Source organism: Melanaphis sacchari, unplaced genomic scaffold (assembly GCF_002803265.2).
Source record: "Melanaphis sacchari strain LSU unplaced genomic scaffold, SCAv2.0 Contig123_pilon_pilon, whole genome shotgun sequence".
Lineage (NCBI taxonomy): Eukaryota > Metazoa > Arthropoda > Insecta > Hemiptera > Aphididae > Melanaphis > Melanaphis sacchari.
Window position 1 is genome coordinate 248,311 of NW_020270491.1, and position 16,871 is coordinate 265,181.

General features: G+C 30.6%; 1 protein-coding gene across 1 annotated transcript; it reads left to right on the forward strand.

Moving 5' to 3' along the window:
* Nucleotides 1-10,847: 10,847 nt before the first annotated feature.
* LOC112590951 (dual specificity tyrosine-phosphorylation-regulated kinase 2-like) lies at nucleotides 10,848-16,640 on the forward strand. Its single transcript, XM_025334568.1, has 2 exons — nucleotides 10,848-12,691; nucleotides 15,722-16,640. The coding sequence occupies exons 1-2, from the start codon at nucleotides 11,630-11,632 to the stop codon at nucleotides 16,409-16,411; spliced, it is 1,752 nt and encodes a 583-aa protein (XP_025190353.1). The 5' UTR covers nucleotides 10,848-11,629; the 3' UTR covers nucleotides 16,412-16,640.
* Nucleotides 16,641-16,871: the final 231 nt, after the last annotated feature.

Sequence of the window (16,871 nt, forward strand, 5' to 3'; positions counted from 1 at the left end):
CATTAACTTGAATGAACACATGCCACATTTCATATACGTGTTAGGTAGTCTATAAAGAGATCTACACGTTAATTTTTTATACACATACACACACACACACACACATACACATAAATAATCCGAATTAGGTATTATTGAAAGTCCATTTGAAAAAAAAAACACGTTCCTATGTAGCAGGTGCCTCTTGTTACTTAATTATATATAGGTAACTTTATAAATATACTTATTGCCAACAGCATATAAAATATATTTATAAACAAAAATAATAATAAATAATAATATATAATATATACACAGGTGGTGGTATTAGTATTTTGCAAAATTCAGAAAAAAAATTATAAAATACACAATGCGTAAAATTAATACACTTATACATATATATTTCAATGTAATACGACTTCAACAATACGTATTGTATACCAATTACTTACCATTAATTAATTATAATTGCTCAGTTTTATTTCGGTCATCTTGCGGTCATCCTATTAATTTATATATCTTTAATTTGAAAAGACGAATTAAAGTCAATTTTATTAGACTAACGAGTGAAAAAATAATTGTACGTACAGATAAAACTTTAAAACCACAGCTTATTTTAAACAAATAATATGTACCTAGGAAATTGGATATGTATACAGTATGTCATTTAATTCGATAATAGTAGCATAATATGTATACATTTATTTAATTTTTACAGACATTCTTATTTTTATACATGTTTTACTTTTACGTATATTATAGATTTTTTCGTAACATAATAATATGTCAGTATCGTGTATAAAGTATATTAAAAATTCGTCTATGACCAAACAATCGGTTATAATAATAATATGACAAAAAATAATTAATAATGAAACTCGCCTTCAACGTTTTATACCTAGCCGATTCGTTCAGTATAATAATTTATTGTACCTACGCTGTTGTTCCTGTATAACGGAACTGTACAGTATAACCCGTATAAATATTGTATTATTTAAACATTTTAATTACTGCAGTAGACAATTATTCTATGACCGTGATAACTTAAATATATATATATATATATAGCGCGAATTAATATCTATTATTCACAGTTTTTAGTCAGCGAGCCGTACAAAACAGTCGTTATTCTATAAGCATAATATTGTGTATATTAAATGAACCTACCTGTCATTATTATTATTATTTTTTTTTTTTACATAACTATATATTTATGTAGTCATATAGGTAAGTACATTTTATACACGAATGTATTATGGCCAACACTTCCTATCGATTTATTAATAATATAATATAATGTAAACATAATATTACTATCCATAAATTGTTCATGCAAACATCACATGGAAACGCTTTTGTAGATATAAAAAACGTTAAATGTATACTTATAGGCACGCGTCGGCGTCGTCATCGATTCCAAAAAATATTTGAATCTATATAGGTACCAGTAGGTATGTATTTTACCATAGAAATTCATAACTATATGAGTAGTAAATGTATCTATAGTGTGTGTACAATGTGTACATTGCATTTAAATCGTTGATGATTCGCTCTGGAGAACGCGAGTAAAAAGTCCCGGTCAGTGTTAAAATATAATATACTCCGTTAAACTATATTATGCGCATCACGGAAAATCGTCGATTCCGACTCGGCGAGCGACGGATTAACTGACAATTCGTTACATGTGTAGTTGAAAATTTTTCGTGAAATTTAAACACATTAAACATATATTTCAAATACTTCTAATTATACTTACTTGTTCATGAAAGCTTTCTGAGCAAGAATTTATTATCTGTAGCCACTTTACACTTATAGCTAGACATTATCAGTGGATGGCAAATTTATAGGTTAGTTTAACCCCTTAAATTTCATAGTATATAGAGCAAATACATATATCGTTTTTTCACTCTTGTTGTAAGCTCTAATTCATTAAATATTATAACACACCTTACTTTTTTTTTAAACGAATATTTAGTTTGAACTTGAATATTATTTTTCTGTGCTTATATATAGGTACAAAAATAGCTCTATAGTATTTAAAATTAAAATATTTTTCTATATTCATCGTATATAAAAGTTTTCCTTACTTAGTCTCGTATAAGTACTAAGTAGATAACTTAAAAATTTTTTACTAATTTTACAGGACTTTTAAGACTGTTTAAAAATATTTTAAGCCTTAAGGTATAGATTCATTATTATTAAATTATTTGAGGAAACTTCCTCAACATCTTTACTTTTATACGCAATGAGTAAACAATATTAAATTAATTATATTTTAATCCATTAATACAAAAAAAAAGTATAAACGTCACTACCTATAAATAAATTAAAATTATAATAACAGTGTTTATTGATTGTGTGTATAACAAAATAATACAAACACTATAAATACTTTCATAATACAGCGTTCGAAAAGTTCACATGATAATTCAATTTGTTCACGTCCACATTCAATACGTAAAAGACAAAGTCGTTCACGTTCAGGTTCATTTTTTTTAAGAAGGAACTCAAGGAACACATTCTAGTTTGCTATAAAAAAAAACGAACACGTTCTGGTCGGTCATCTCAATTATTATTTTATAAGTCCTTAAATACAAATTTGAAAAAGTATACAATAATCTTTTTTTTAAAGTTATACATAATTTATTTCATGTAAGTAAATACTTACAATGATAAATATTATTAATAAATAATAGAAAATTAAAATTAATTAGATTAAATTAAATATTATAATAATATTAAATATCTTAATCGACTTTACCTAAATAATTAAATAAATAATATGTGTAATCACTAAAATATATATTAAATATTCTATTAAAATCAAAGACAAATTTTATTTTATTTCAAATTGTTATTAATTTATTACACAATGTTTGTATTTATCATTGATATATTGACTATACTCGTATAGTCGTATATCAGAATACTGTGAAATGTGATACCTATAATGAATAAAAAAAAATATGTTTCCCAGAATGAAGAATCATCCCTCTGACGCTTTGACTATTATATAACTTTAATAAGTTTAAGTATATTTTCACTGTATAAGCAGACGTCCGCATTAAACTGCTGCTCGCACATTCGTAAAAAGTATTTTTATGAATTGTAAGAACATTTCAAACAAATCTTTAACATGTTAAATGTTGTATAATAATATGATTTATGAACTTGTCGCGAGTACCACCTTGTAAATAAAATATCCGTACAATAATAACATTATATTTTACAAGACGATATTAATATCAAAAAGAAACTTTAAAAAAGAAATTTGAACAACCTGAAAATTGTTCGTGTTTCTTATATAGAATCGTGAATTTCGTTCACGTTCTGTTTGATTTTTGATACAAGTGAGACATACATATCATAACATCTATACGTACGTGTCGTTTGCAAAATACGAACACGAATGCTGCCGCCTCCGCGTTCTATCAAACCATCAAATTAATACCGTAAAATATTATATACGGATGATGGAAGAAAGCATTTTCGGTCCCATGATTCCGCCGCGCACTATATTAAATTACCATCATACGGCGATTTAAATCTAATTCGGAAATTATAGCCGCGATAATTAATTATTATACACATCGGTTCACTAATACGCGTATATACATAATATCCACCTATATATATATATATATACATTAAATATAGGTGCTTAACAAATTATATGCTATATACAAAGTATTATAGCAACCTAATCGAACGTTTCGCGCATACATACAATGTATATACCAAACTATACCTATATAATAACGATATTATTATCGTAGTACAATATTATATCATGTAATCTAGATATGTATAGGTATGAGTGAACAATAATAATGGCGACGACGTCAATTAAACGAAATTGTTTGAGTTAATGAAACGATCGCGATTTGCGAGTCCATTGTAGGTGCCTCCTATACGTAGTATATAATAATAAAGGATTATAATATATATATATAGATTATATAGATTATATAGTAGCGATTATTGTGACAATATCATCACGGCCGAAACGGATAATACCTGTACTTCAATGTAATACATCAATGTGATGTGTACAATATTATAATAATAAAATAATCCCGGCCGAAACCGCGTGATGATTATAATTACCTATTAATAATTAATATTTATTAGTTTATTACTATTGTAAGTTGTGCAAGTAGATAGGTACTTGTAACGTTTGAGTGGAGACCGTGTTTTATATGCGTTTGTATACCATCGTGGGTTTTGCGCAGATCCTGTTTATCTCAACAAGCTGCGGACACGTCCTAACTGTCAGACACAATGTTGACGAATTTCCGGGAACAATAATTGATGGAGGAATAGAAACACTACTGCTGGATGGCTACTAACAGGAAGCGCCAGATTGGTTACACGCGTAATCTTGTCATCCGATTGAAGTACAGAGTTTTAACGATTATTATCGCTAATTATCACACATTCTCTTAATTATTTTTATTATTATTATTATCATAACTACTAGAACAAGTAGTTTTACGCCATCGCAATATTATAATGTCACATTTTGTAAAAAAAAAAAAAAAACCCAAATGCTTAGTCGTTGATTATTATTTATTACCGAGCACTATACGTCTATACTCAATAGGACTGAACATTTCTAATATCTACTTAAAAGTTTTAAAGTATGTATGCACTTAAATGAGCTAATAGAAAACAAGAGATAAGCACTTGAAATATAATATGATGTTCTAAAAACACGTTTTATTGATGTACATTATTACTAAAAAATAGTTATAATAAATAATATTATTTATGCAAAATAAAACGTTTAAAAAAAATTATATTTCGTAAAAACTAATTAAATAGAAATTTAAAAAATGAATTTTTTCTTAGTCATCTTCGTGGAACACATGATGACGCGACGTAACGAAAATATTTTGCGGGAGCGCGCGATAATCTCTTCACAAATTATGTCGGACAAACTAAAGTTGATTTCCCAGTTCCTACACATATCGGGTATATTATACGCAGGACCGGACTGGGTCAAAAATTTCTACCGGGAAAATAAAAAAAAATCGGCCCATTTAGGAAAACCTATAAAAACAACCTTAAAAAAAAACATATATTTTCATACAAAATCATAGTAGGTATACCAATATTATTTTGAGAATTTGAACACTTTAAATTATTATTAAAAATTAAAAAAATTAAAAATTGGTTAGTATAAAGAAATGTTATCATTTTTATTTAAAATACATATACTTAGACTCCAGAATGCACATTAACACATATTTAGCAATTTTTTAAGGTTATCGATAAACCTAAAAAAAAAGTTCCTACGAGTACAAGCGGGCAGCTTTGAATTGGGCCAATTCAAACAAGCGGCCCATCGGGAAACTCCCGAAATCTCGCCCGTCTGAATTTATACGTAGCACGGTAGTTTTGTCTCATCGTTTCTGGAATATTGAAATTATTATTTTTTAAATGTAATTTTATTTGTCGAAAACTTATTCAACTTTAATTTTGCTACATCAAGATATTGTAAAATATCTTTTTAGTTTTTTGAATATTATATAGGTTATAAGTAGGTACTCAAATAATATGCATATACCTATATGTTGTAAATATGCAAAAATATGCAAAATAAAATTTTAAATATATCCTCTTAGTGTTATGAAATATTATATTCATAGATACTCATATTATTGAGTTCTCCGAATTTTCTAAACAAATATTGAAAGAAGTGTTCAATCCGATCCATCACTACATATAAAACATCATAAACATCTTGTATATTAGAATATTTTAAAATATTTAAATATTTCCAATTTTCATTATCGGTTTACAATAGAGAATAGATCATCGCTAAATAATAAATGGAAAATAACAAAAAATGTATTATTATTATTATCATTATTAACACGATAGTTAACCTTGTTCGGATTTTTCACGATATATAATATAGCCGTATTTATATATAAACTATTTATTTATTTTTAAATATTTAGAAAATGTATATATTTATAATATATAATGAATTACAATGAATTAACGTGGGTGCCAGAGAAATGTTTACACATAAGATATTGGGGGAATTCTATTAAAATTTCAGGGGGGACTAGTATACTTAACATCAATATTCAATATGACTAGTATATGAGTTGTAGGAATTAATCCTCCTCCAATCAGCAATCCTACTATAGACCTCGAAAAAATGTTTAAAGTTCATATAATACGTTAGGTTTATTGTATACAAGTAATAAAAATCTATGATTATTCTAACGTTAAATGTTTGCACAGAAAATGCAACAAATATTTAGTTGTATAAACTGGTGATTATGATACTCGATCTCATATTTATTATTTCAATAAAGTTAAGGCTTAGTGATTTATAAATAATATTATCTATGAATTTTAACGATTTCTTTTTATTATATAAATTATCACAACCTTTTTCAAATAAATTAGACATAAGTTCTCAAATAACTGAAAAATTTAAAAGCGAAAAAAAATTAAACAATTATCAAAATTTATATTTTTAACAATTTTTTAAAAGGGGCTCATGAAATACTTAGCGGGCTTAGTCTCGTCCTCCCTCATTTTCAACTCTAATTATAAGGACCCGCCTTCCATGAGTTCAACAATATTATGGAGTTCTAATTATTGACGCAAAATTAACATAAATATTAATTTCACTGTTTCCCGCAAAAAGCACACTATTTTGCACACTTATTTGAAATATTATACGTCAACACTTTTATACATATTAATAATTTAAAAAGTTTAAATTCTTGAAAGTGACAAGCCCTGATTATAATCTTGATTTTTCAACTGACAACAATAAATCGGTCCGGTCTTCAACTGAATATCTCTACGGTTCAGGGTTTTTTAGTGGTTTCAAGGATACGTGTTTGGACGTATAATTTCTTTCAGTATACTATAATATATATACTAGTGCATTATGCTCTTTTTGTTTAGTATTAGCCACCTATTATAATATACCTATAGGTACAATTGGTTATCTGTGTTTATTCAATATTCAGTTCACGGTATTATAAAAATAATGTTTGATGTTTTAGACTACGATAATAATTCAGCTATATATTACTATATTAGTATATAATACCAATAGATAAGTATTATACTTATATATTATTATGTATATGTATATCTAATACATGACTCTATGTTATGCAGAGTTCTTTTGGACTGCTGCTACATAATTTGTAATTCAAAGTATTTTTTCATCTCTTTCTTTTTTTTTTTTTTTTATTGTAAACTAAAATCATTTGTAATACCGCAAGGGTTTTTGCGCCTATATTTTGACAGAGGCTTAGATTTTATTATAGCCATTGTAGAACAATCGCTATAAACGAAATAATAAAGTTCATAGAGCCACGATAATATTAAAACACTCGAACACTACTCATCAAACACATTATTGTAATGTAATAATGACACGGTCGCGTACAGACGTGTGCATATAATAACCATAATATAATAATATAACCGACGTATATCGTCGATACACGCGTCACTGGTCACATGCACTCACATAACATGTATAATAATAATATGATGTATAGCTATGTGTCTACCTACCTATCTAATTATTATACATGACGAAAAAACACTGTTTTTTTATTATTATTATTATTATTATTATTGTTATATTAATAAAATTAAAAGATATAGAAAAAGAAATGATAATAATTACCGGTCCCCGGTGTATTATTGTGTAGACTGTGTAGAAGTAAAAGGTGCAGCATCGTTACGGGATGAGAAAATCAGAGGGAGGGAAGGGGGCGCTAACAATGATAAATGTAATGTGAAAAAAAAATTAAAATAAATAAAATATCCATTATAATTGTCTCCACTATAACATACGATTACAGAAACAATATGTGTAGGGTGTGTCCTTAATCGCGTGTGCGTGTGTGATTGTCCGTCTCGCATGGTCTATATATGACTATAATAGACCATTACATTACAATAATAATATTTATACATATATAACGTGCGTGTATTATACACTACTAGTTACTGCTGTATATATAATATACCCTTCGGCGGTGTCGGAGGTCCTCTCGTGAAAAGGAATTAAACGTCGGACTCCGTTTATGACGTGAACGGATAGGAAGTAATAATAAATAATTAAATAACAAGTGTCCCGCATTCTTGCAGTAGGTATTCAGAATTCAAAAGAGGAGCAGACGATAACAATAATAAAAGCGCAGGACGGCGGAGGACGTCGAACGGGGAAAAACGAGACGCGCGTCGTACAATATTATTGTTGTTATCCAAGCTCTGTACGAGTCCAAAACCCTCGAACGCGCCGACGACGATATAGATCCCTGGAAGGGCTTGACGCACGCACACCCACACACACACACACACACACAGACACACGTTTGTCGTTCAGATATATTATTATTTATTATTATATATTTCAGTGTGTATATATATAATATATATTATATTATATGCGTGCGTAATATTGTGTACGTCGTGTCGAATAGACTATATTATTATTATTACGATAAATCGAGTTTATCGACCGAACGCACACAGCGTGTGCGTGTGTGCGCGCCGTACGCGGGTTAGTGCACGGCGTAGTATTACACACAAATACACAATAAAGGTAAGTATACATGCACAATAAAATTATGCTCTATACGTACACGTCTCATTCGCTCTTCGCTGGCCTTTACTATACATATTTATTATTTATTATTATCATCATCTATCGCGGCGCGCAATAACACAACAGTAATATTATTATCATAATAATATTGTTTTACCGATACGTCGTCGATGGTTACCTGCTATATTCGTTCTGCATAAACATAATATTATTGTGTGTATGTGTATGTGTGTGTCCGTTATAATGTTTTGATTTTATTTTTTTTTTTTATAATGTGACGTGTGAACAATGTTATAATACTTTTTTACTGCGATCCGGTATAAGTGTGTGCAACGAGCGGCGAGCGTGTCATCGCCACGCTACCCGAGTGAAAAAAAGTAAAAAAACAATAGTGCCCGCGACCTGCAGTCGTACTAGTCCCAGTGACGTCGGCTTAAACAACGGCTTACAGCTCTCTGCCCGATAAATGTATAACGATTAACGCGTTTAGCTGTTGCTGTTGTTGTTGTTTGTTTGTTTGTTTGTTTGTTGACGATGATACCTACACGCATAATATATCATTATGATAATAAACTATCGTTCAAATATCATAATAATTATGCCATCACTTCTCCGCGGACCACCTAACCGCGTGGCGTGCGAATAGTGTAATACGACTACGGCTGAAGCGGTGCCTACGCGTAGAGCAGCAGTTCGTGGGACGGGAGGGGAGGGGAAGGCGTCTATATTAAATATATTATTACCGTATATACATAATAAAAATAATAGTATGCAATACCGACTGAAAAACGCGAGGCACGCGAGAATATTGTATTATTTGTATACATAATATACCTACTGTACCTATAGATATACTATAATATTGTGTCGGTGCGGGGTAAAAAAAACGGGTTGGAGGAAAACAATCGGATAAAAATCGTATCGATTGGACGGCGGCGTGAGGGGGAAACGAAAAAAAAATGTGTATAATAATTGTATAATATCGTAGAAAAAATAACCACCGCCGCCGCCGCAGGCGGGCGACCCCGTGTATTATTTTCATAGTCGTTGACCGAACGTCTTGCGACGTCTGAGCGGGACACTGGCGAGTGGCGGTGCCGGCAGTTGTCGAAGTATAAAACGACGGGCCGTACGCGGTACCAAAGTGTATTTTTCATCCTATAAAATAATAATAATAATAATAATAATATAATATAATATAATATTAAATAGGTTACGCACAATCGCCCGTCAGCCATCAGCTGCCACCCACCGCCTCCGCCGCCGCCGCAGCCGTCGTCCCTATTTTGTACTAGTGCCCGCGCGTTTTAAAAAAACCGTAGAAAGGGAACACAACACACACACACACTCGTCAATCGCCACCGTCAGCGGGTCTTTGTCTCCTCGAGGCGGCGCGGCGGTGACGTCGACCGGCGGCCCTCTTCTCGAAATAATCACAACAATATAATCGCCCGGCGACATTATTGGGATCACACGTATCGTGAAATATTATCAATTATCATTATTATTGTTTATTTTTTTCAATAGTCTCCCGGAAACGGAAAGAGACACGATAATCGTAAGTCCGGTGTACTACGCCGTTGTTGTGCGAGACGAGGTCTAATAAATAATAAATTAATAATACAATATGCCTATAATACGATGATAACAGCAGTATTATTGTCGTCGGCGATCGTCTGGTGGCGGTGGGAAACGAATCCGTTTTCGCGCGTCATAATGTTATTATCAGTTATCACCACCGACCATCATTAGCACACGCATATTATTATTATATTATTTTATTATCATGATGACGTACGTAGAGACTTCCGTTTCGGGACCATGTGCAATGATACGCGAAAAAGCGTCGGCCCTTTTTCTCGAGGCGTACGGGGAAATGCCACACACGCACATGTGTCGTGGCGCGGCGGCGCCGAACGCTGTGCCCGTCCCCCGTCGTTAAGGGATCGAACGAGCCGCCACGTCGCCACAATCCGCTCGGCGGCGTTTGTTGTGCGCGTACCGCCTCCTTTCGTTCGTCCCCCCTATCCCCCGCTTCACCCACTCGACATTGTACAACAAGCCGGCGGGGGGCGGGCGCCGCCGGAGAGAGGATTGCCCCCCCGCCACCCACAATCAAACCGACGGTCCGGCGGCGAAGGGGACACTACCGCCGCCGCCGCCGCCGCTGCGCTGAACCGACGACGGCGACGACGACGACCGATCGCCGCGACCGGCCGAATATTACCGTGCGCGCGACCGTGACAACGGTGTCGGTGCCGCACTGTTGAAGTGGGTTCACTACCACCACCACTACTGTAGCCGCCGTCGAGCTCCGACTCTCGAGTGTATTGCACCGAAGAACAATTATTATAGTTAACACTATTATTTTTTTTTCCTTTTTTTTTTTTTATTTTAGTTGTTATTATTATTATTATTATTCCACCGTCGTCTTGTTCGTGCTACTCCTCACTGGCCACTGCACGGTCGCAGATCACACCGCGCGGTGACAACGACCATAATAATTTTTCCGGCAAACGCACTCGGCGGTGTTCTTTTCATCTTCCGTCTCTCGTATCAACAATAATATTCAGTAGGATTTTCTCTCTTCCGATCCGTGTGACACTTCGACATAACTGGTGCCGTAATAAGTCCGGAGCGCGTGACCCGTCGCCGTCTATACATCGCCGTATTTGGTCAGTGGACGACGAGCGCCCTAATTGAAAAGTCGAATCGTCGTCACCGGACAACAAGTGCGCTTTTCAAATAATATTTCGTCTTCAAAAATTTACATCTGATAATTTATTCCTTTTTTCCATTTCCAATTTTTTTTTTCTATTTACTCGCGCATCAATTTGTATTACACTTACGTATACATTTTCGGATATACGTAAGTACTTTGTGTGCCTATATGTATATTGTACATAGTATTAGCAAGTAAACTTCGTGTGAGACCACCACCGCGACAATGCCGACCGGAAACGTCGCCGATATCGAAATCATGCCGTCGACTAGCTACAGGACTGCCTAAATGCGTGTGTTCAGGTACTACGTGACACCCGAACAGCTATGAGTATCACGGTCACCACCATTAATCCCGTATCGACAATTAAAGAGATGCCTTTGCCTCGGAACCGGCCGCCGCATATATTGCTGTCCAACAACAATGGTACGTCGAGCACGTCCAATGACTCGTGCATATCGCAGTCGGATTGCGGTAGCGATCACCTGCCGTCGTTACTCAAATACTCGCAAATTCTCGAGAAATCTAACGCCGTCGCCGTCAACAAACTGGCGAAAAAGTGTTCGAAACCATCAAACCTCGACATAATTGTTGACAAGGCGACAAGCAACATAGATTTGTATGTAGAGAACAAGGACGCCCTATATGGTATCGGAAAATCGGCCACTTGTCTCCAGCCAATCATCAAGCACGATGATTTGAGCAGCTCACCAAATTCAAAGGTCACATCACTGAATAAACCGAAAAAAAAAGGCTTCACACCCGACTATGTCTGTAGTATTTACAGCAGTAGCTTGACCAAATTTGAAAAAATTGAGATATTTGGTTTTCCAGAAATATATTTTTTTGGCATTGAAGCAGACAAGAAGCAACGACCTTTCAATGGAACACAATCATTATTTGATAATGATCAAGGTGGATATGTATTCGTTCCTCATGATCACGTTGGTTATCGTTACGAGCTGCTTAAAGTAATTGGCAAAGGCAGTTTTGGTCAAGTAGTCAAAGCGTATGACCACAAGCTTAACGAACATGTAGCACTCAAGATTGTCAGAAACGAGAAACGGTTTTATCGGCAAGCCCAAGAAGAAATCAGAATATTAGAACATTTACGCAAGCAAGATATTCACAATTTAATGAACATTATTCATATGTTTGATAGTTTTACATTCAGAAAGCATATGTGCATTACTTTTGAACTTTTATCCATCAATTTGTATGAACTAATCAAGAAAAATAAATATCAAGGGTTCAGTCTCCAATTAGTGCGAAAATTTAGCCATTCACTACTTGTATGCCTTGATGCTTTATACCGTAACAAAATAATTCACTGTGATATGAAACCAGAAAATGTTCTCTTGAAACAGCATGGCCGAAGTGGGATCAAGGTAAATACCCATCAAATGTTAATATATTTAATAATATTAATTATTATATTTCCATGATGTGTTTTAGGTATATTTTATTTTATGCTATTCTTTTTCAATCATTATCTCATTTGAATCAGTATAATGAACCAATCAGTTTAAAAATTTCTCATACTTAATAAATACTAAATATTACCTTTCTATTCACATTCAAAATTTCTAGAAATTTTATCATAAAAGTTTCATAATTGTTAGGTTCAATTTATGTTTTCCAGTTGCAATTTTCAATATAATTATACATAATGATAAACAGAAAATTATTATTTTGATTTTAATTAGATATTTAAAGTTATACACATGAAATAAATGAATCACTGAAAAAATTTTGATTTGAGTTGTATAATCATGGAAATTCAACATTATGCATTAGTATTACTCACTGCCCTTAGACTTATTTATTTATAAACTATGAGTCATATTTATATACATAAATTTTATCATTATACTTTTAACTATAATCATATTCAGTGATGCTAATTATTATTCATAAGCATGTATTAGTTTTTCTAACTAAAAATTTAATCTTATTCATTAATTACATAGATACTTCCCCACATATTTTTTTTGTTTCTAAACTTAAAATTTCCTTTTTTTTTTTTTTTTTGTAAGTTTTTATATTTTTATTTTAACAAGGTTTTATAGTAGGTTTTAAAACTTTTAAAAATACTAAAGATAATATAATTTAAATTTAAGAACTTTAGGTAGTTTGGTGTACATTTTATATTATGTAACTTAATACTATACATTTTGTACATTAAAGTACTTTACAATATTAAAAAATCAATTTTCTTTTACCTTCATAGCTAAGAGGGTAAGTACAGTACACTTATTAGGTGTTATTTGTTTTCTCTCTGATTAACAAACAATAAATCAATTTGTGTTCAGCAGAAGCTATAATTCTAATATTAAAAAAAATATTTGTTATCTATTTAAAAAGTTTAGAACATTGTTTGTGTTATTTTTCAGTTATTTTTATTTCAATTTTTATGCAAATTATAAGTATGTAAAATATTTGTAAAATATATTTAAAAAGCCTATACACAAACACAGCTAATATTAATAGCTGTTAATATTAGCTAACTTTAATTTTGATTGTAGGTCAATTATCTTTCAAATATTAAAGCTAACAATACAGCATTATTTCTACTAAATCTAAATTTGTTATTTTATGCACAGATTAGAAAAAGAAAACAAATTATGTACTAAAGTCTTCTTAGCCTTTTTAAAAAATTAAATTGACAATTAGGTACTATTATTTTTTACTGTTAAAATGTATTTTATAGATTTTTTGCTCCTTAGGTATTTATAAAAAATATACATGCAATTTATACATTCAATATAGTAACTTATAACTATAATATTAGTAAGTATTAAAACTGTTCAAGTTTTTAAATAATTAAGTACTATTCAGTAGTATCTTTTTACCTATTTATTGGTATCTACCTAATTTAAATGGAGAAAGTTACTTTTAATTTTTTTCATGCAACTTTTTCAAGAAGGTACCAAAAATTTATAAAGCTTATGTATATTATTGCTTCAATAAAATACAAATATTTTCATTTACCTATTGAGTATAATTAATTTTATTAAACTTGAATAATTTTTTTTTTTTTAATTAAAAAACTTGGTGAAAACCATTAGTTTATTCTTAAATAATTACATATATTTATTATTATTAAATGCTAGTCTATGCCTTATGATAGTGGTTATTTAAAAATTTCTTTTTAAGTTTTTATAATGATAAAATTCTATGAAAATAATTAATATATTACTCTTAATGCACACAATGGTAAAATTAAATTATATTTAATCTTGAAGTATTTATTAAGCTTTATCATAAATTAAGTTTCTTCCTGCTAATAAACGAGAAATGAAAATCATTAAAATATACTATATATTTAGTATTATTATGTAAAAAAAAAAATCAAACTTTAAATAATCATTCAATACTTGGATATACAAGTAATTTTTATTTTATTTTAAAATTTCAAGTGTGCATAAAGTACTTTCTTAATTTAATCAGATAATGATGTTTTAGATGTGTAGACCATAATATTCTGTAATGAGTAAGAAATGGTAAACACATACTTTGTACTGCCTATTGCATACTTAGTATAGTGAAAATAAACTGAGTAATACAATTTAAAAAATGATATATAATTAGATTATTTAAGAACTTAGATCAAATTTGCGCGATTTCAATTATAATTACCATCAGTGTTAGTTTAGTAATATTTTAATATTGAATACTATTTTTACTTAACGAACAATTTCGATATCACAAAATAAAATGGTTCGTTTTTCTGTTTAAACAATCTATATATCAACAAATATAATACCTAACATTATCTAAAATTCTAAAATGTATGAAATTAAAAAAATGAATAAATTGTAAATAAAAGAATTTAAAATGATAACATATTTGCTGTTTTTAGCTGATGAAAAAGTATTTAATGAAATAGTTAATGTTTTTTTTTTTTAAATCTACTTTCCTTGATTTTTATTTTTATTCTACATAACATATTAACTGATTATAATATTTCTATTATTAAATCTACAATCAAACTATATGACTTCCTGTAACTACTTATTTAAATTTGTAATTAAAATTATGTAAAATATATACATTTTTTTTCTGCCTAAAATAGTATAGTACCAACTATCTGCACCTTTCATTTTTTCTTTATGACCATTTTAAAATGTCTAACAACTATATAAAACAGATTTAAATAATAAATTTATCATCCCAGTTAATCAATAACTATTTTAGCTATTATAAGTATTATTATTTCAATCTGCAAAATTGAATTAAATTCTTATTGTAATAGGTGCATATAACTTACTCATATCTAATATTAATTTTTTTTTTTATTTATAAAATTTAATTTTGTAATAAATGTATATTTTTAATTGCTCTAATTTATTTTATTTTAATAAATTACTATTTTTGTTTAAATTTTTGCTATTATTAAAATATAAATTTGTTTTCAGGTCATTGATTTTGGTTCTAGCTGTTTTGAACATCAGAGGGTGTATACATATATCCAAAGTCGCTTTTATCGAGCACCTGAAGTAATCCTGGGCGCAAAATATGGACTTCCGATTGATATGTGGAGTTTAGGTTGCATTCTTGTAGAACTATTTACCGGTTTTCCATTATTTCCAGGTGAAGATGAAACTGATCAATTGGCCTGTATTATTGAACTATTAGGAATGCCTCCTAAAAAGCTTTTAGATGCTTCAAAGCGTTCTAATTATTTCATAAGCTCTAGAGGGTATCCGAGATATTGCTCCCAGACCACATTACCTGATGGTTCAACCATTCTCAAAGGAAGTATATCACGGAAGGGTAAAGCTCGAGGACCACCCGAATCTAAAGACTTATCAAAAGCACTCAAAGGCTGTGATGATCCACTGTTCTTAGACTTTATTTCTCAGTGTTTGGAATGGGACCCTGAACGCCGTATCACACCTGCTATGGCGTTAAGGCACAGTTGGTTACGTCGTAGACTTCCTCGCCCTCCAGCTGCTGAACATCAACATTATTCACAAGAAAGCACTCCTACTAGTTTACGGGTAAAATTATCTGAATCAAATCATCATCAAACATTGCCCATGCATTCCAGGAACTCTCAGATATCGGGTAAATTACCCCAGATCACTTCAACATGTATTATGTAAAAATTATCCTCTAAAAAATATATTGTACTATGGTTGTAATTCCTGAATGAAAATGATTAAATTTAGATGAATAGGTAGATTTATTGAAGATCTTAACCTTGTGAATTATTTGTTAAAAAATAGGTATTTACCGATTTTAGGATCTCTAGATCGGCATAATGTTATGTTTGTCTCAATTATATTTTAAGATTTTTTTTTATATTTCAGTAATTTTGAACTCAAACAAATATATTTAATTTTAGAGAAAAGTATAATTTTTTTTTTTTGTGTGTACAAATTTGAAATTTAGCCAATTATATTTTAAGTTCTGTAACTCGTAATTATTATTTAATACAAAAATTGACTATTACATACTTAATTGTATTTGAATCTTAGATTATATTTATAAGTTGTATTATAAAATATACCCCATACATATAAAAAAAAAAATTGTTTAAAATGTAATACATTTTTATCTTTT